Source organism: Phalacrocorax aristotelis, chromosome 3, assembly GCF_949628215.1.
Source record: "Phalacrocorax aristotelis chromosome 3, bGulAri2.1, whole genome shotgun sequence".
Classification (NCBI taxonomy): Eukaryota; Metazoa; Chordata; class Aves; order Suliformes; family Phalacrocoracidae; genus Phalacrocorax; species Phalacrocorax aristotelis.
Window position 1 is genome coordinate 33909701 of NC_134278.1, and position 21219 is coordinate 33930919.

A 21219-nucleotide genomic window follows, 5' to 3' on the forward strand; every position below is an offset into this window, starting at 1 on the left:
GGAGGGAACGATGAAATTCCATATTTCCTGTAATGTAGGATGATGATGATGCAGTTCAGGTGCACTCTTAGACCATTTTGGCATAGCCTTTATTGGCTTCAACTAGATTAGTCTAGGATTAAGATATACCTTCTCAAAAGAAGTAAGAATATCAAAATTGAGTTTACATGTGACACAAAAGAAAATGTTTCCCTTTAAAGCCCCTTTTCCTTCCTTTACGACTTACTTGCCAATGTTACCCACCATGGTGCTTATATATGATAAATAAGCTCTGTCTTTATTAAAGGTATATTCTTAACAGTTGTTAATTTATTCTTTTTCTTGAAATATTCAGAAGAGAAGGAAGTTATTTTGCATTCTTAATATCTCAAGATTTTCACACATGTTATTGCTCATTTTCTGAAAAACAGACACATAACTGCAAAATGTAGAAGCACAAAAGTTCATTTGATCACCACCATAAGCTAAAAAAGGAATGATGAAAATATTGTGGCTAATTTAACTAACATTGGAAATCCTTTAAACTATAATTTCAAATGTTTTACTAATTGCTAAGGCAAATGTAGTATTGACCTTTAGTAATAACACAGAAAACTATTTTCCTAGAGGCTTCAGCAGCTGCAAAGAATCACTGCTTGTTGATGGAAGTAAAGACTGCTACATCAAAAATAATGACACTTTTATAATTTCAAGAATATTTGAAGAAAAGTTTTTCCCTTGTCATACCAAATGTGTCTTATCTTTCATATAATTTTACTGTCATCATTATTAGTATCTTGCAGTATATATATATGTTTTTTAAAATCAGCTCATATAATTGTTCATAAAAGGAGTTTATATCAACAGCTGAAAGTCAGATTAATTTGAAGCTCAGCTTTAACAGAATTGATTTTTGTGATATGTGATATGATAGGCAATTGTGATACAATTGGTTTTTGTGATATGCCCACATCTATTAGCATGAAGAAAATATTAATTTAAATCTTTCAGCCTCTGCTCATATGTAACTCCATGTCTGTCTTGCACTGGGGAGCCCAGTACTCCAGATGTGGCCTCACCAATGCTAAGTGCATAGGAAGGATTAGTAAAGGATCAATGAAGGATTTAATAAAAACTGAAGATGTTTTGAGGCCTATCTTTTTAACCAAAACTTCAATAACTTTCTTAATGAAAAGGAAAAAAGCTGATATGCAGTTGGCATTATCCCAAAGGGTATTTTTAATGAGCTGTATTGCTTCTGCTATGGGTAACTCTTCAGAACAATTTATTTTTCTATCATATGTAATCTGTATATATGTTTTCATTGTACTGACTTTACTCCTGTAGCAGCAGGGTGACATCAACACAAAACCTTGTCGCTGTCTGTATTGTCTTTAAAAAAAGAAAAAGTTCTGGTATGAAACATTTGCTAGAACCATTTTCATCATCCATCCAGCTTCCATTTCATGTCACACCTGACAGTTTCCCATGAGCAACTGAGAAACTTCTTCTGTGTAAACTACCATAAGCTTGATTGCTGCTATCATGCTGGTCCATGCAAATAATTTCTCTGCTCACTCTGGAGAGCACAGAGCCTTTGTATTCGAGGATATGAGGAAATGTTACTGTTGCTGTCACTGTCACGGTTGCTGTGGAAGTGCGATTTCACCAACTTGACAATACTTGAGCTAATACTTAGGACAAATGTAAATTGTTATTGCTCTGTCTGTTCTGTAAGCTTTGTGTACACACAATGCACAAATTTCAGATATTGTTCCCTGGATAGTTTGGCTCTGAAGAACGTATCAGATAAAATCATCTTTCTATACCAGATTTTTACATCTACAGGATAATCCTAGGTATATTTTTTTAGGCACACAAGAGATGCTCTAGAAATATATTTAAAACTGGAATTTATGTTTAAATTATATGTATTTCAGTACAGTTGCCTAAAGCTTGGAATGACGTTTTGGATTTCTTTGATGTTAGTGTTGAATAGATGTAAACTAGTGTGCCTTCTAATAGAGTTGACAGGATTTTATCTGAAACGAGCTTGTCTGGAAAATGAAATATCTTTTAGCACATAGAGCTTAGGTGTAATTATCCTGGGAAAGGGAACAAAAAACCAGATATTTTCTGCAGCAACCTTAGTACATGAGATGAGGGAATCTCCAAAGAAGTCTGAGGGAGTCCCTTTTTTGCCTCAAAATTTGCACGGTCCTTGTCCTGAGATGAGGGAGTTCCTCATGTTTCTTTCTATTTTTATTACACAACTCTGAAACATTTTTATGGCAGATAAGGTCCTCTAGCATCACAGTGCATCAAAACCTGCAGAACATTGGAGTCCTTCTTTGTTAAAAGGTTGATAAACCTTGGTAGATACTTTCATGCATGCCGTTAACTTTTACAGCTCTATTTTGCAGTCAGTACTCAGTACAGCTTTGCTATTAAAATTGCCAATTAAGTGGCAAGCATTTGCTGTTTACGTACCTGGGAATTTTTTTCTCCATGTCCTCTGGTTTTCAAACGACAGCCCCCAACCTCGTCAAACTTGAGTAATGTCACATTTTAAGTATGAAACAGTATTCATTATTTTATTTGACATGTCTAACTCAGTGTTTGGGAACAGTGCACACATGCACACAACATTATGATCACTGGTTTGTTTCTGAGCTACGATACGTTCTTATTACAAATGCTTTACTTTGGGCCTAGCCGTACCTTCTAAGATCTATCAATACTCATAGTGATTCCCGTTTCCCTGATTTGTTAACCTCATCTCACCTCTCTGCTTCAACAAATGGAAGAAAAAATTTATTTCCCATGTTCTCACACCAGCTGCTATACTATGAAGTATGAGTCATACAGGCTGGACAAAATGATAGCAGATTTTGCAAAAGTCTTTCTGCGTATGTTTTCTAGATCTCAGTAACCAGAAAGTCCATAGTAAAACTGCCCAATCATCTTTTTGGTAACCTTGCCTCCTTCACACCTGCCTTCCCTATCATATTTCTAGTGGTAAATATATTAAAGATCACAAAAATTTTTGAAGCCGATCTTTTTTTATTTCCTAAAGTTGCTGCTGGTGAAAGGGTGGAGGCTGCTGCAGGATACCAGAGCACCCTGGTGCTCATCTGTTATCTTTGGATAACTTCTGCTAGTTTGGTCAGTACTCCATAAAAAGTGTGGAAACAGATCTGGAGGCTGTGATATTATAAACCGTATAATCAGGGAAAACGGTCTTCGAGTTCCTTGGATGATAAAATGCATGATCAAGTAGGTCTTTGTGCTCAGCTTTGTGTTACTAAAATAATCTGTTCTATGGTGGAAGACGTTATTTTAGGATTACTTATCACTTTTTTAACAAAGTGTTTTTCTCCTTGTCTGGTAATGAGATAATGCATTCAGATAAGTTAGATGTCCATTAGAATAGGTTAGTAAACCAATGTACAATTTGGGGGAAAGAGCATGAATGCTTTCTTGATGTTTGTGATCAGGGTTTGGACTTGCAGCTTAACAGGTTATGAGGTGTCAGGACAGGTAAAGTGCCATTGAATACATGACCAAGCCTAATACAGAGGGCTATAACAATGTGATAGAAGATCAGAGAAGAACTACAAGAATTGTACAAATTACACAAAATGTGAAAAAAAGCCCCACACACTTGAAACTCTGTAACAAGATCCTTAGAAAGTGCAACTTACTTAATTTATCCAATTGATCATTGAGTGACTAAGTCATAATCTTTTCCTGCATGGAAGGAAGATTTCTGATGCAGGCTGGTTTTTTTAGCTGAACAAAATAACACATTCCAGGAACTTAATGCTGGACAAATTCAAAGAAGCAGCAAAATTATTATTTTGGAATCTAAACAATAATTTGTGAGTCATTAAGGGATGACTTGAGGGATGACCCTTTGTCATTAAGGGATTTTCTGTCGATGGATTCTTGTAATCTAATTTCAATGTCTAGGAGTGAGCAACTGAAGTCTCAGCAAATCTCCTTAGGCTCTTTTGGAAAGATAACAAGCACCTTTTGAAAGCTGTTCATCTTATTGACCTTTTAGGAAAGGGAAACAGTATGCTACATGGAAAAATGCACAGCAATATAAATGCTTTGAAATGTACTAATATTGTGCTGATTTCTTTTTTAAAACCTATGTGAAAATGAACTATGCGAAACTTTGCAGCTCATTCATAGTATTCGGAAAAAGTGTTCTGCAGAGTATGCAACACCCAGTATTCTGTACAATATACTCTAAGTGCTCGTAATTCTTGAAAGTAGGTGGCTTTGGCCAAGTTCGGTAGAGAATATCTTTGTATTTAACTGAAACAAGAGTCAGAAGGATGCTTTATATATGAACAGTCCTGGATGAGTCTGTGCTGCTGTACACAAGCATGCCTTCTCCATTTGTTATATGAGATAGACCTCCCTTGCTTGGATTCCTTTCAAATTTTTGCTACTGTATGACAATTTTGAAATACAAATTACTGTGGGCACTCTTCCCCAAGTCAGAAAACTATTTCAGTCCTCTCCTCCACATCTTCCAGTATGAAAATCATCCCAGTTTCTCTGTCTCTGTACGTGTAGACATTTAAAGGTAATGCTTGTAATTTATCCTGGCTGCATGATACGCCGGGATGTACAACAGCTGAATGACATCTTAAAAGTTGTGTAAGCGTTTAGATGTGTGTTCCTGAAAGGACTAACCATCTGAATTCTTTCCAAACCCAGACTTTTATTCTCTAATTTCCTTTTGTTGCCCTCTTGCCAGTAGGTTATAGATCTAGTACTAGAGAAAGTAAATCTACAACGCTAACTGTGCCAGAACAGCAAAGAACAACACATCATCGTTCACGATCTGTATCTCCTCACCGTGGCGACGATCAGGGCAGGACCCGTTCACGTTTACCAAATGTGCCATTACAGAGGTAAGCGCCACAAGTTAGTGAAACACTGGGTGGCTTCAAGTTTATATAGTGTGTCACTATTAACTTTTCTCTTGTTCAGCGATTTTTCACAATTTTAAAATGCTTTTTGTATCTTAAACTAATAGCATTGTGTTTGAACTTGATGTATGCTTTTATTAATAATTCAAGAGCACTCATGAGATGAATCATAACTTTGTAAGACTTACCTCTTCTTACTGATATTTTCTTTGTGATTCATCATCTGTGTACCAGAATTAATACGTAGGTCTGGAAGTGTTTTTTCAATCAGTGGCTGACTCTTGTATGAAGTATATTTGTAGAATAATAAATAGCGGTATGTACAAATCATATAATAACTATGAATTGAGCTAATTTTGAATTAACAGCAAGCTGAAATTACCAACTGTATTTATAATGTGACATTTTTATTGGAAGGAGTAAAAAATACTTTACAGAAACAGACAGTGATTTGTAAACGTCTATTTTCTGCAATTACTGCTTTTAATAGACAACCTATTAATAGGAGAAGCCTTTCTGAGCTTTTCATTTGCATGCTTTAAAATTTGACCCACATGTTTTTGTTTGCTTTATTGTGCAGGGCAATAAGCTTTTCTTGCAACCTCTCATGGAACCCTAAAAATCAGCCAGTTTTTACCAGTTTTTCTTTCCTCAAATTTCTAGGAATTTTGTTCTTTAATCACTGCAAGAGCTTGAAGTGTTGCACTAGCAACACCATTGCCCACTAGCTGTGGTAGTTTACTGAAAATCTACCCTTCGTAGCTGAATTTTGTGTACAAAATTCTGTGCCAAAGTACTGTCCTTATCCATTGTTTCTGTGTCTGGTTTTTTGGAGTTCCATCACTGGACATTTAATACCAGAAATCTGTGACGTTTCAAAGTGATGCTATATTCTGGAAAACCAGCTTCTCCTACAGGTTGAGAATCCTGATGATCTTGCTTCTGCCTTTTCATTCTCCATGCCATATATACTGTTCGTGTGCATTAAAATTTTGTGTGTTTCTTAAGTCTCTGCATGCATCCCCTCTGTTACATCAGTTCTTACAGATGAAGCTGTTTCACTATCCACCCAATCACTTGCTGTTGCATTTCTCAGTAATGATCCGTCCAGATAGAAGACTAAGACTATGGCTGTACATAAAACAGACTGTGGCACTGACTCATTTCTTTTGTAGTAGAGAGAGTGAGACCTCCTCATTCTGCTTTTGCAAACAATTAATATGTGCCCTTGTTGCATCTTTCTGTCTAGAAGCACAACGCACAAATGAAATATTTCATAGTCAGTTCCACCCATCCTTTCATTTTGTACTTTGCAAAACTAATGCATCTTGTTCCAATGTCAGTTATTAAACTACAGGAAGAACGTGCCCTTCAAGTAGTAGTTTCTTTTCTTGTTATTTTCCATGTGAAGAGAGCTTTATACTATTGTCATGGAGGTCAGCGCCTACCGGTATTTATACAAAATCATACTGCTTTTGTATAATACTTAGCCTGAAATTGATAAAATATGCTGCAAGTCCCTATATCCTGTCCCAGAATTTTTTAAAGGATACTGGGAGATACCTACAAAAAGTTGACAGCCCAAAATCAGCCCTTTAGAAATCTCTCCATCAATCTGCAAAAGCATAAAACTTAATTTCATGTGAAGTATTACCAGTTCTTTTGTTATGTCAGTTATTCTTTAAGTACAGGCTTTGGAAATGCCATTACTGAATCCATCAGTGTACACAGGAACAGACGTATACTTCTAAATATGGTAGAAATGGCTGCTTTCTATAGTTAGAGGTTGTTCGGGTTTTTTTTAATCTTAGGAACCGATTGTTTTTTTGAAGTCATATATTAGCAATTTAATGATTAATGACTTCCTTCAGCCAACTTGTACTGTAATCCATGAAGCTGTGTTATTTTTGAGAAAACAAGTTTATCCTATGTATTTCTGCCTTTCAGGAGTTTAGATGAAATTCATCAAATGAGAAGATCACGTTCTCCAACTAGACACCATGATGCCTCCAGAACTCCAGTTGATTACAGATCCAGAGACATGGATAGTCAGTATTTGTCTGATCAAGAAAGGTACATCGTCAGCCTGAATTTGGAAACAAGTTTAGGAATGTCTTTGTTGGTTTGCCTAATTTTCAAGTATTCAGTAGAAACACAACTGATAGTAATGGGGAAGGGAGAGAAATCATCCTAACTGTCAAATCTAGTGTCATGGTTAAATTATCTACGCCTCTTTTTTGGTAAAACTGTACTTTGTGTTGGCAGTAATAGCAGGTATCTAGACTAACGGTTCTTGGGTGTTGTCCTAGAGCATTCTGCTGATTGTTTCATGGATGAAGCCCAGAGATTTTTGCTAGAAAGACATAAATCTACATGTATGCTCTCGCTATTCTTGTAACTTAGGATTTTTCTGTTTTGGTAGCCAGCAAAATACCAGGCATGCCTTCCTACTAGTTAGGAGTTGCATATGCTCTGATTTGCATTCCTGTGCTTATAGATTTTGTACATCAATACATGCCGTCTCACAGCATCCTATGTAACATTCTGGTGAACAGTACCCAAGCATAGCAAGGATAGTCGCGGTGCTTGTGATTAGCAAAAATCTCCAATCTTAGGTGCGTGACATGTACACGTTTCTCACTGGAGTACATGCAGCGGCTACACTCCTCGCAGAATGCTTGGTGTCTCCTAGTAGGCGTTGTTTTCAGCTATCTAGGAATATTGTCTAATAAAACAGAAGAAAATTAGACTATCTGTTTAGTTTATAGCTGAAAAAAGTTTAAAAATGTATTTCACTTCAGTATCTGGGAAACATAATGATGACAGTCACATAGGTCATCAATGTTTGTGGGTAGTTTCTTTACTTAAAAAAAAATCATATAGCTAAACTAGAATGGCAAACTTTTACCATTCATACACAATCAATTATCCTGGTAATGTCTTTGGATTTTTAGTTTTTTGCAGTACATTACTATTTTTTATGAGTGAGGATGACAATACCTTTCCAAATGATCCAGTAAATTCAATACAAAACATACGTTTCATAGTGATGTGAAAACATGTAAGGAATAAACCATAAAAATCTCTGGAACTCTGTCCAGTTTTGAAGCAACGTAGAAATTGAATAACAGATGGCTTTTGCAGTTGAACTACTTCAGTTTTGTATATGCTCTTGCCTGTTTTGCTTTTTTTAATGTGGTAAGATACAAATTGGAATTAATGTGTTATTCGAAACACTTTAAAATTCCACCTTGTGGGCAAGAAGTATGTACAGAATTGTCTAAGTTGGATTGTACTGAATTTCCTTCCAGAGGTGAATTGAAATGCTTTTTAAATGTAGCAGTCAGATTTATAGTTAAGCTAATTCAAATAATTTCCACTTGTTGCAAACGTTTCATATGATTATTTATTATAAGTAGTGATATTTTCAAAAGATTACTGGAAATATTTCTTGAGTAGATTTCTTATTCAGCAGATCTGAAGAGGAAGAGACATTAAAAAGTAGATTTGTCAGTAGAAATAAATATAGACACCTAACTGTCTAGAAAATTTTCTTCCAGTAAATCCTCAAACCATGATATAAATGATGATACATGCATGGATTCTGCTTAAAGAGCAGGGCTTGCATTGTGGCTTGCCTGGAGATGAGGCATCAGACCAGAGTCACAGCAGCAATTGGCTGCTGGATTTGTTCAGAGGAGTAAGACACATGCTTCAGTTCTTTTCAGTGTTCAAAAAATGCCTTTTTACAGATCAGACATGAAGGATGTACATGGCTCATTTGCAGGATTTAAAGATGAGTCCATGTACTTACTCTTCTTCAGTAGTAATCTTGTCTGCAGCGGTCTCCTTTTCCTGTTTTCATCTTTCCCCCAGATTTATTCAGTTGTGGAGCCTGTTTAACTCTTGCAGGTTTCACTGTCTTTCAGTACATAAATTGCATCATAGGGAAGATCAAAATCAGCTTTTGTTGAGCAAGATTCTCTATCACATTCAAAAATTTTTTTAAAACAAATCTTGATTCAGTGTTATGTATTAGTATCAGTAGTAGTATGGCTGTTATGTGTTGTTCATTTACTGAACCCTTTACTGAACCCTTCATCTAAACAAGTACATTCATGTAGATACCTAATATAAACTTGGTTTGAAAGGTGAGTAATTACCCTGTAGTCACATGGCAGAAATTGCAGTTGCTGATTATTTTTGATCATTTTCTCAATGACCCGTTATTGGTCCCAAATTAATATTAAATATTCTGAACAGATCCTTGTAAAAACAGGTATTTTGGTCTCTTACTAAAACATTTGGTGTGATAAATTTCCAGTGAAATGGATTTGTCCACTGTACCTTTTTAATATATATTTATATACATATATACACACATGTATTTGTGTGTATATATATAAATCTGTTAGGAAAAGCTTTTTATTAGGAAATCTACCTAAGCAGTATACTTTGCTCTGAATTTAGGATCATCATCCAATTTTCAAGGACATGGCCCTTATAATATTTTTAGTGTTTTATTCCTAAATGAAACCTATTAATGAGAGTAAAACATTTGTTTTAGAATAATTTTCAATGTCTCCAAACCAGTGTTAATTTACTACAGAACTGTGAGTATCTTATATTATTGGTAATCCACTGTGATGGATTCTTTTGCCTTTTTTTTTTTTTTTAATCTTGAAGATTTCATGGTAGATTTGCTATTTTATCTCCCTTTTCTGGATGAATTTCTTGTTACCATTTGCTGTGGACCAATTACAATAGATACTCTTTGAGATAGCAAAGGTACAGTAAATATTAACGAAGTACTCTGTGCTTTAATATGGACATTGCATCTGCTTCACAACTCTTAAGAAAGTAGTAACTTTTTTCCTAAAATGCATATTTATTTGTAATTTGGAAACATGCATATAAATTCTGTCAGTCCTCTGAGCTTATGAATGGAAATTTTGCTTAAAAGAAAAACAATTCAGTTCACCTTTAATGCATTTTGTTGCGTCAAAATCAGGCTAGTGATTCCAGATGCAAAGTTAAATCTCATACGTGACTCACAAGCCATTATTTCAAGCTGCCCAGTTTAGAATTTTAGATAAATATTACCTATACTGCATCAATTAAATGGGTCATTTTATAATGGCATGAAGCACAAAACACAATGAATAACTGCCGCTTTACCTATTTTGTAATCTTTTCTCTCTTTGTCACCACAGTACTTCATATGATTCCCTGCTTCTTTTAAAATAGCATGTTTCCATGAAGTTTAGCTTTAATTTCCTATTTACAATAATTAGCTGGTTTGGAGCTTGGTCTTTCTCATTGTGTTGAAGTGCATAAAACTGCAAGATTAATTCAAGGGATATTTCATATCATAGTCATATTTACCATAGGCATAAATGTGTGTTAATTTTACCATTGTGCCAGCTGTAGCATGTGTTTGGTTACACTAAATAAAAAATAGAATAGATGGCTGGTTTTCTCAACTGGAAACAATAAGAAACAAAAATTCTAATGGCTGATTAGCAATTTTTTTGTTTCTTTAGGATTGCATTAAAAAATACTGTCAAGAGTTATGAGTCAGAATTTATATTTTTTCCAAACGTAATATTTCCAGTGAACATAATTTTTTGTTTTTCCTGAAAGGGTGACTGGTTACTCTTCCCATAAACTGATTTGCAGTAAATTAGTAGCAAACCCTCCCTGCCTTTTCATGTATGTTTTTGTGGCTTAGGAAGAGGGGAAAAAAAAAAAACCCAAACAATAAGCATCATTTGTTTTTCTTCTGAAGTATTTCTTCACTAACTAGTTCATGAGAAAGGAGATTATTAGAGAAATATAGCTGTTTTGTGGATTCCTTTTGTCGTGAAGAACTCTGAAACAGTACTTCTGAATTTTAAAAGGAGAAATCCCACAAAATTAGGTGCCACGCTAAACAGAATTTGTTGAAAATGTAGTTATCACAGGCATTTTTTGGCTCCTATTCTTTGAGAAGTGCAGTCTGGGTTTGAACATTATCAGACTATCTATCTGGGTGGAAGCTTCTTGTTTCTTTTTATGTTTTCATTTGCATATCATTGGCATAACCCATGTCATCTAATGCTTCATAATTATATCTGTTTCACTCACCACCCATCCTGTCTGTGCAGTGAGCTTCTTATGCTGCCCAGAGCAAAACGAGGAAGAAGTGCAGAGTGCCTACATACCATCAGGTAAATACAGGAATTCGGTAATCATGAACACATCTGGTTAGTTGTCTATACTTTGTGTGCCCGACTTTTCTCTATAGTGGTATTTAGTGCCAGTAAGTAAAGAACTTCCTAGTGCGTTGTGATCCAGGTGTCAGTTGTTCTTTTTTGTTCATTTTACTTCAGATCGAGATGTGTACATGTGTTTGTGAACTTCAGTAGTAAGGATTAAAGCAGTTGAAGAAATTCTGATTTTGCAGTTGTATTTTGTGGTAGATTTTCTGTCTAGTCAGAGAAGTCCTGATCTCCCAATGCATGACAGTGTTGTTATAATTTTAAATGTTCCTTTTCAGTTGTTTTTATATTCTCTTTTATTTGCATTTTTATGTTTATATTACAACCATGCTCAAGCCAACAATCTTTACTTGTTGTGACAGCTAATCTCATGTTGATATTGGTCACTTGTAGAGGAAAAAACAGTGATTAATGAGGGCTCACTGTGAACCCCAGATTTCAGGGGTCTTGTGTTACGTGTTTTTTCATCTACAAACTGTGCTATAAATTAGATCCAGGCATAAACTTTGTAGTTTGGGCTCATCTTCAGTCTTCATTAATCTCTCATTCCAAAGCTTGGAGCTCCCTCTCTCAACTCTTCCCAATGTTGTGAAACTAAATGGGACTGAAATATCTTTTTTCTAACAAGTATAACTCTGCCCCCTCCTTTTTTTTTCACCACGTCTGTTAACCTTGTTAAACATACATGTCAGATTGTGTAGAGAATCTTCTAGTTAGAATGAGTAAAAATGTAGGTTGAAGTTGAAAGAGGTAACCATTCAACTGCTTCAACCAAGTAGTCAACTATTTTTCTCTTAGGAATCTGGGTGTTGCTAAGAGTTTTACATCTGTGCTATATGTTTATAACCATCAAACTTTTAAAACCATGTTGTCTAATGTACTTATTCATTTACTTGGTGTAGAATTTTCCCCTACAGAGTAGGTTTTCTTTAATATGCCTTGGGTTTCTTTAATTCTTTTCATAGTATTTGAAACATCATCAAAGATGCTGTGATAGGGTTCTGTTACAAGGCACGAGTATAAAGACAAAATAATAAATACAAAAAATTCCAAAAAGCATCTGTGCATCAGTGAAGCTGTTAAATTAAAATTTAAGATTTCATTATCAGTAGAAAGGGTTTTATTCTCACACTTCAGCTAAAGAAGCTTTTTCCTCAATATTTTAGGTTTTAAACGTTAATAATTTATTTTAATCCCTGTTACTTTATGTCAGTTTATTGTCATATAATAGCAATTTTTCCTGCCTCCTTCCTACGGCCTTTCTCTTTCTGCTGCATCTTCTATAGCTTCACCCCCCTTGTTGCCCCCAGATTTATGCTTTTTCCTTTCCTTCTCAGAGATTATAATTTTCATTAGAATTCTTCAGTGACAATTCTTAAATTCTCAATTCATTAAGTATATATTGTGTTATGAATTTTTGATGCACTTTGCCCAGCCACTATAGATTTCCAGTAGTTTTACAAATCTACTAACCAGTCTGGCAAGTTAAACAGTCAAAAATCGTGCACGGGCTGCAACAGAGTGAGGTGAGACCTACAGTTAATTCAGAGATACAGCCCTTTCTAGCCTTTTTCCTTATTCTAATTATTGCTGTTATATTTTTATGATCAAGAAAAGTAACAAATTCACTCCTTTAAAGTAACAGTAATAGTATATTATGAAACAGAATGGTACTTTTAATAATGTATTAAAGGTGAATATAAGGGCAATAGAAGACAATAGGTTGATTTTTAAAAATTTAACTCTGAAGCTTATACAGCCTGATCCAAGTTTGAATAATACCCAGAAAATTGCCAATATCCGTCCTTGACTGAATAGTCTCAAAAACCATTTCAACAAAAATTTGGCCTGCGTGTTGGTTGCCGTCTTTTGTCCTTTCTTGTTTGTAGTGGCCTGACATTCATGTTAGAAACATTATAAGGCCTTATCCTTGTTTTCTAGACAGCTTGCTGAATGTTTTAATTAATAGTTGAGACAGTTTCAGCTTAAAATGAGAAAGAAATATTAAGGGTTTCATGTTAAATGAAAGAAATATCAATATGAGATAGTCCAAGCTACAAAGTTCAGATAAATTGTTAGTTTAATACACTAGTTTAGACTAATACTAGTCCTAGCTGTCCATCCTGTCCATCTGTATGCAGTTATTGACTAATAGCAGGAATGGTGGAAGGACATGTGTGCCTATGCCATAGACCATGGGTAGTCACAGTCCATGTCTTAGGTCACACCCACTTTGATTGGTAATATCTGCTAGTATGCCAGGATTGATCCAATGGACAACCGTTCCTTTGTTCCAACTTTGCAACGACACAGTGATCTTTGGTAGAGATGTCAGCAGTGATGACCGCTAAACATGTACAAGAAGGGTCAAAGCTCCTCTGTTAAATCCCTCAAGGTTTTACAAACACTATGTTCTCCAGGAAGAGAGTTGTTTCCTCTGTCTGTGACACAGCCAGGCTTGTAATGTTGATCTGCTGTGCCTAGGTACAAGCCTTAATAGGAATCAAAATGTCCTATTGGGACAGTCTGTTCTTCAAGCTGCAAAATCCTCAAGGCTGCTGGTCCTTCTCTTATAGCACCTCATCTGTGTCCTGATAGGGTATGTGGAAAATTGTTAGAACTTCATTATTAACCCTTAACCTTTAAATAGCCATGATTCCCATTTCGCAGCCACTGTCTGCCTTTAAATTTCTCCCTTGTTCACAGAATCAAAAAGAACCACAGAATGGTAGGGGTTGGAAGGGACCTTTGCAGATCATCTCGTCCAACCCCCCCTGCTTCAGCAGGTATACCTAGAGCAGGGGGCACGGACCATGTCCAGGCAGGTTTTGTGTATTTCCAGAGAAGATGACTCCACAACCTCTCTGGGCAGCCTGTTCCACTGCTCTGTCACCCTCACAGGAAAGAAGTTTTGTCTCATGTTTAGGTGGAACTTCCTGTGTTCCAATTTGTGCCCATTGCCCCTTGTCCTGTTATTGGGCACCTGAAAAGAGTCTAGTCCCATCATCCTGACACCCACCCTTTAGATATTTATATCTAGAGAAGAAGCCCCCTCAGTCTTCTCTTCTCCAGGCTAAAAAAACCCAAGACTCTCAGCCTTTCCTCAGAAGGGAGATGCTCCAGTCCCCTCATCATCTTGGTAGCTCTCTGCTGCACTTGCTCAAGCAGTTCCACACCCTTCTTAAACTGGGGGGCCCAAAACTGGACACAGTACTCCGAATGTGGCCTCACTAGGGCAGAGTAGAGGGGGAGGATAACCTCCCTCAACCTGCTGGCCACACTGTGTTTAATGCATCCCAGGATATTGTTGGCCTTCTTGGCCACAAGGGCACATTGCTGGCTCATGGACAGCTTGCTGTTGCTGTCCACCAGCACTCCCAGGTCCTTCTCAGCAGAGCTGCTTTCCAGTAGCTCAGCCCCCAACCTGTACTGGTGCATGGAGTTGTTCCTCCCCAGGTGCAGGACCTTGCACTTGCTCTTGTTGAATTTCATCAGGTTCCCCTTGGCCCAGCTCTCCAGCCTGTCCAGGTCTCGTTGGATGGCAGCACAGCCTTCTGGTGTATCAGCCACTCCTCCCAGTTTTCTATCATCAGCAAACTTGCTGAGGGGACACTGTCCCTTTGTCCAGGTCATTGATGAGTATGTTGAACAGGACTGGTCCCAGCACTGACCCCTGGGGAACACCACTAGTGACAGGCCTCCATCCAGACTCTGCACCACTGATCACAACCCTCTGAGCTCTGCTGTTGAGCCAGTTCTCAATCCACCTCACTGTCCACTCATTGAACTCACACTTCCTAAGCTTACCTATGAGGATGTTACAGGAGACAGTGTTAAAAGCCTTGCTGAAGTCGAGGTAAACAACATCCACTGCTCTTCCTTCATTTATCCAGCCAGTCACGCCATCACAGAAGGCTATCAGGTTGGTCAAGCATGATCTTCCCTTGGTGAATCCACGTTGACTACATCTGATAACCTTCTTTTCCTCTACATGCCTGGAGATGACCTCCAGAATGAACTGTTCCATCACCTTTCTAGGGATTGAGGTGAGGCTGACTTGCCTATAGTTTCCCGGGTCCTCCTTCTCACCCTTTTTGAAGATTGGAGTGACATTTGCTGTCCTCCAGTCCTTGGGCACCTCTCCTGTTCTCCACAACCTCTCAAAGATGATGGAGGATGGCTTAGCAACAGCATCTGCCAGCTTCCTCCACACTCGTGGGTGCATTCCCTCAGGGCCTATGATGTGTGAGGATCCAGTTTGCCTAAATGATCTCTAATGCAATCCTCCTCAACCAAGGGGAAGTCTTCCTTTCTCCAGATTTTCTCTCTCCTCTCTGGGGGCTGGGATGCCTGAGGACCAGCCTTAGCGGTGAAGACTGAAGCAAAGGCAGCATTCAGTAACTCTGCCTTCTCTGCATCCTGCGTCACCAGGGCACCCACCTCATTCAGCATGGGCCCACAGTTTCCCCAGTCTTCCTTTTACTACTGATGTCTTTGAAGAAGCCCTTCTTGTTATCCATGACATCCCTTGCCAGATAGGTCCAAGTGGGCCTTGGCCTTCCTTGTTGCATCTCTGCATACCCTGACAACATCCCTATATTCCTCCCAGGTGGCCAGTCCCTTTTTCCACATAGTGTAAACCTTATTCCATTTGAGTTTTTTCTAGAAGCTCTTTGCTCATCCATGCAGGTCTCCTGGCTCCTTTGCTTGGCTTCTTCCTCCTGGGGATGCACCGATCTTGATCTTGGAGGAATTGGTACTTGAATACTGACCAGCTTTCGTGGACCCCCTTACCTTCTAGAGGCCTAACCCATGGGATTCCTCCTAGCAGGTCTTTGAAGAGGCCAAAGTCAGCTCTCCTGAACTCTAGGGATGTAATCCTACTTGATGCCCTTGTTCAGTTTGTAGAGCTGGATAATAAAGCAAACACTTCCAGTTCTAAAATCTCATGTACTGGAAGTGATGATATTAGATAGTTGTCATGTAGCATTTCAGAGCAGCTATGCCACTGTGGTGGTTGATGTAGTAGATCTCTAGGGTTTTTTAATTAATTTAGTATTAATAGCATTTAATTACTGTTAGATTTTGAATCTGACACACCACTTCAGAAAGACTTCCACATTCAAAAGCTAACACATCTGTAATGGAGTTTGTGATAACTTATGTCACTGTTTTAGAAAGCTTTCCATGCCTAGCTACTGAAGAGGTTAAAGTCTCTGTAGGTCTAAATAAGACGTTATTGAGAGAAATAGACAGCAAGTTTAATTAGAACGGAATCTTTTACAACAGCTTATATATTTTACTTAAAAATATCTGGAAATTGAATTTAGATTACTTTCATCACAAGGAAAAAAGTCTGAACTGTACTAGTATTGTCATGTGTTCTTGGACTATATTATCAAAGGTGTAAATACAAAAAATTGTCCCCCAGGTAGCTGTCACAGTAGTTGAGTTGAGAAAAACACGTATTGAGAAATCTACTCAGACAGCTATTAAGTGTAGTAGTATTTATGCATTTATTTTACGTTCTGGTCAGTCTTGCCTTACCTTTACCTGTCTGTTTATTTCTGGCATGTTTTTGTGTTCTGTTTTCTTTTCTGATCCACCACATTCAAGAAATTCTGTTAGGCACTATAAAACATTACCACCCAAGATGCCTTTACTAGAAAATGGTACTCATTGGAACCTGTACAGGTAAGAAGTGTTTAGAGTCTGCTTTAAGTAGTTAGTTCCTTTTAAAAAATAGTCTTGCCTTGTTAAATGTAAAAAAAAAAAAGTTTCATACAGTTTTGATAACTGAGAGATAAGGGATATAAAACTAAAATAACTTCATATAACTGTCTAAATTAACTCCTACATTCCACACACATCCAAAAAGGAAAAAAAAAACCCACCGCAAAAAACCCAAACCACTTTGTATTAGGTAGAGTGTTCTTCACTGTTAAAATATATATTGCATATTTTTCTTTGTTCAATTCTTTTGTTTATGTATATGATTTTGGTTACATGTCAAATTTATTTTTATTTTGTTTAAATAATTTTAATTTACAAAGCTCAACTCTTCCTGCATGTGCTAAGACCAAATCAGTGATTAGACAGGATATTTCACTTCTTCGTGATTGCCTTAATTCACAAATACCGAAATTTGGAGATGATCTACTGGTTAGGTAAGAAACTGAGGATTACTTCCCTCCTTCTGTTTGGTATCTCATACGGATTTGCAAAATAAATGAGCTTCACTGTAAAGTGATTTCACATAATATGTAGTGTATCACATCCTTTTAAGTTGGCCTAAGATTTACTGCTGTTAATAAGGATTTAAATTTATTGTTTGGTATTTCTCATTCCACTTTCTTACAAGTGGATGCTGTTCTGTCTCATTCAGTTTTTAAACATTTCAACAATCTTAGCAAAAAATTTCTAGCAGTCTTTTGTTTGCTTTTATTTTCTAAACAAACCTTGGCACTGTCATCCAGTCAGCTCTTTTGTGTTTTCCTTAATTAAATCATTGTGATTCTACATTTTCTGTAAAGAGAGCATTATTTTATGAGTTAATATCTAACATTGTATTCCTTTCTTTGTTTTCTTTTTCTTTCTCTTCTACCATTGGATGCAATGCACTGGCACTAGTGAACTACAGCCCTCCCTTGACAGGGCTAGGAGTGCTAGTACCAACTGCTTGAGACCAGATACTAGTTTGCATTCACCAGAACGAGAAAGGTATAAAATAAAAACTTATGAATTTCTTGTCATCTGTGCTGGTGATCTTTATCAGTTTTGTTTTTCTTCATATGAGTACTCTACATTCTTGTACGTTCATGTCTGCTTTGGTATTTGTAGACATTTTTGCGCCTATATTCATGAATGTCATGTAAATTGTGTGTTGGAGTTTATAACCGCTTCTGGCTTCTTTCCTTGTTTTATTTCAAGCTGATGTCATTGTTTACAAAAGTCCTCAGTATGCTGATAATAGCATTGCAGTGTTAAGTATTTTGACAAAGTTAATCTTCATCATCATTTGCTAAAATTTTGTTTCTTGCCTGTTCTGTGGACTGCTGTTAAGGCAGTGACATAATTTATAAATTATATGACAAAACTCTCATATTTAAAATCAGAATTGTAGTTTGTATCATGATGTATTTTCTACAAGACAGCCAAACTTCATTGCTTCCTTAATCTAATCTGCTTCATCTGCTTCTGCAATTACAAGGCAAAAAGCTGCATTAAGCTTTTTTTCACTCTGTGACATTATATTAAGTCTCACATAATTCTTAAGAAGACATGTTTGCAATTTAAATGAAATATTGTTGTGTCACATACATTATGCAGGCATTTTATGGATGCTTTCTGAATTTTTAATATTACAATCACTTGGTTAAAAATCGTAGGTGAACCAAATACTATTGGTGTATTTGACAGATGGAATTGTTTCACAGTGGAATTTTTCATCACCACCTGTGTTTTTGGCTAAGAATTTTACCATTCTAGTCTAGATTTTAGCTTCACTAAAGGCAGTAATAGTCTCCCATTGAGTGGGAATATGGTGGAATTATAATTTCGGCTGTGCATTACATATTTAACTAGTGTGGCAGTTAGTCATGCAAAGTTGCTTTGTCAGTCAACCCACAGTGTGGCTATTAAAACAGTTGCATCACTTTCATTATCATGGGAGAGGACCTGTGTAGAAAAGAAATAAGAACATACTTTTCTCATTGAGGTAAGGTTTCTTTTGGGTTTTTTTTGGTGGAATTTCCCTTTCCCTTTTCCCTGCTTCCTTGATCTTGCTTCTCAAGTTGTGCCCTTGTTGCAGAGGAGTGACTAATGTTCTGCTGAGATATCTCAGATCTAAAATAATAGTTCATTCCTTTTTCAGGTCAAGCTCAAGATACCATAGATAAAACATATATGGTTATCCAAAAAAAGTAGGACAGAAATAAAGCCACTCAGAATGAAATACAGGATACCATTCTAAATGATTGAAAAAATTATTGTAGCATTATATGAACAACTAAGTGTGTAGTTATATACAGCTGTATTCATCTATAAGCAGTTATTTAATGTGTTTATAACATAAGCAGTATATGTTTTGTACTTTTATTTCAAGATGCCACCCATCCAGTTAAATATTCAATGACACGAAAGCTGGGAATTGTAAACTACCTGGTTAAAATATTATACTCAAAACTGAACCTGTCACTGATGTTAACTAGGTCTATTATGTCTTTATAAATCATCTTCAGGAACCTCTGTCCAATAGGTACTGAGCAGAATCTGCAGCATTCTTCAAGAGCCTCATAAAGAGAAGCGTTTAGTCTGTTAATGGCCTCTGCTAAAAATGAGGTTTTGCCAAATCATCTGTGGGCCTGATCCAGAAAAATTGTCCATCCCTATGAACCTTTTGTCTTTGCCTTTAGAAGTCCTAAATAGTGACTGAATAGGTGCTTCTGATTTGGGGTCCTTCATGGGGGTGTAGAAAAGCTTTTTTATTAAATTATTGTTCCAAATTTCCATGATGGCTTTGTTGCAAATTAGAAGATCTGTGTGGCTCTGTCAGAGGATTAACAACATGGGGTTTTTTGGTCAGGCATAGATTTTTTCCAATTTTTTTTGAGGAAGATGTTATATTTAATGTATAAGAAACACCAAATTAATCTTTCATATGGGGGGAAGCTAATTTTAGAAGATTTAACTCCCCACTGTTGAATGTATCTGCTTACACTTTAGCGTGAGGTTAGTGATCAGTTGTGTGTAATGACAGAGGAGTCTTCAGTTTGAAAAATACAGAATTAAGTTCAAGGTGTGTAGAAAGCACTTTGTATATGTGTGGACAAGAGGAGAATAGGTGACATAAAGTAAGATAGGTTCACCTTAAATAGTAGGAAAGCTTTTCTGAAGGCTAGTATAATGAAACACTGTAATAGATGATACGGAAAAGGTTGTCTAGACTTCATTACTGAACACTGCCTAAGAAGAGATTAAAGTTTATATTATTTTTGTTATTATTTATATATTATTATTCCTATCATTAAATAACTGTCATGTGTAGTTGATCCTGCTTGTAGCAAAGATAAACACTATATGGTTTTGTGAAGTCCAGTCTGTAGAGCACCACTTTATGATTGTTATATTTAAGGGGCCTATGTTGAAGGTATTGTTAGTTGCTTTCAAGGTGTCTACTTCCCTGTCACCGGGAATGGAATGGTATATTTTATTTACAAATTAGGCTTTTAGTCTTCAAAGTATAAAGATAGACTTCTAAATGTGGCATTACATATTTTCTTCAGCAAAATTATAAGTACACTTACCTATGGAAAATCCTTCCCACTCATTCCCTTCCTAAACCCTTTTGCCTCAGAGGGTATAAATTAGGTTGCATTTGGGATCAAATGGTCCACTTGACCTTTTTTAACAATATGGTATTGGCCATGTGTAACTGATAGACAGTAAAGCGTAGTTTCCCTGTGTTAATGATTTATTGGAAATGGTTTTGATCCTTAATCCCTATGTAACATAATTCTTGTAATTTCAAATGTTTGGAGTAATTAATGTTTTTTTAAGATGCTGCTTTGCCAGTAGAAGTCATTGTGTTGACCCACATACACCAGCAGAAAAATACTTTCAGCAATATTTATGATTTTGGGATATATATCTTGTTAGTTGCACTAAAACAAAAACAAAACAACAGAAAAAAGACCTTTCTCCTGCTATAAGCTACATCATTTGAGCAAGGAAAGTCCATACAACCTGACTGGCAACTGACCTTGCCTTGACACAGACCTGCCAAAATTTTGTGGTAAATGGACTGGTTTGGTACAGAATGCAATCCTTCAAGTAAGGAGGGGGTTCAGCAGAACTGCTTCCTTGGACTTCTGGAGGGCAGATTTTGGTCTGTTTAGGAGACTGCTTGGCAGAGTCCTTTGGGAGGCAGTCCTGAAGGGCAAAGGATTCCAGGAAGGCTGGGTATTCTTCAAGAAGGAAATTGTAAAGGTGCAGGAGCACTCTGTCCCCATGTGCTGAAAGATGAGCCAGTG

At 36.7% G+C, this 21219-nt stretch overlaps 1 protein-coding gene across 3 annotated transcripts in view; it reads left to right on the forward strand.

The window, feature by feature from the left end:
* Positions 1-21219, forward strand: part of RIMS1 (regulating synaptic membrane exocytosis 1) — a 354476-nt gene that overhangs the window by 215839 nt on the left and 117418 nt on the right. For 2 of the 3 annotated variants that reach the window (XM_075087081.1, XM_075087082.1), the window contains exons 15-19: positions 4754-4910; positions 6876-7001; positions 11075-11137; positions 17242-17355; positions 17819-17908. In XM_075087081.1, coding sequence (XP_074943182.1) covers positions 4754-4910; positions 6876-7001; positions 11075-11137; positions 17242-17355; positions 17819-17908 — 550 coding nt within the window. Of the gene's footprint in view, positions 1-4753; positions 4911-6875; positions 7002-11074; positions 11138-16804; positions 16883-17241; positions 17356-17818; positions 17909-21219 lie in introns of all 3 variants that reach the window. The other variant, XM_075087080.1, reaches the window with a different exon arrangement.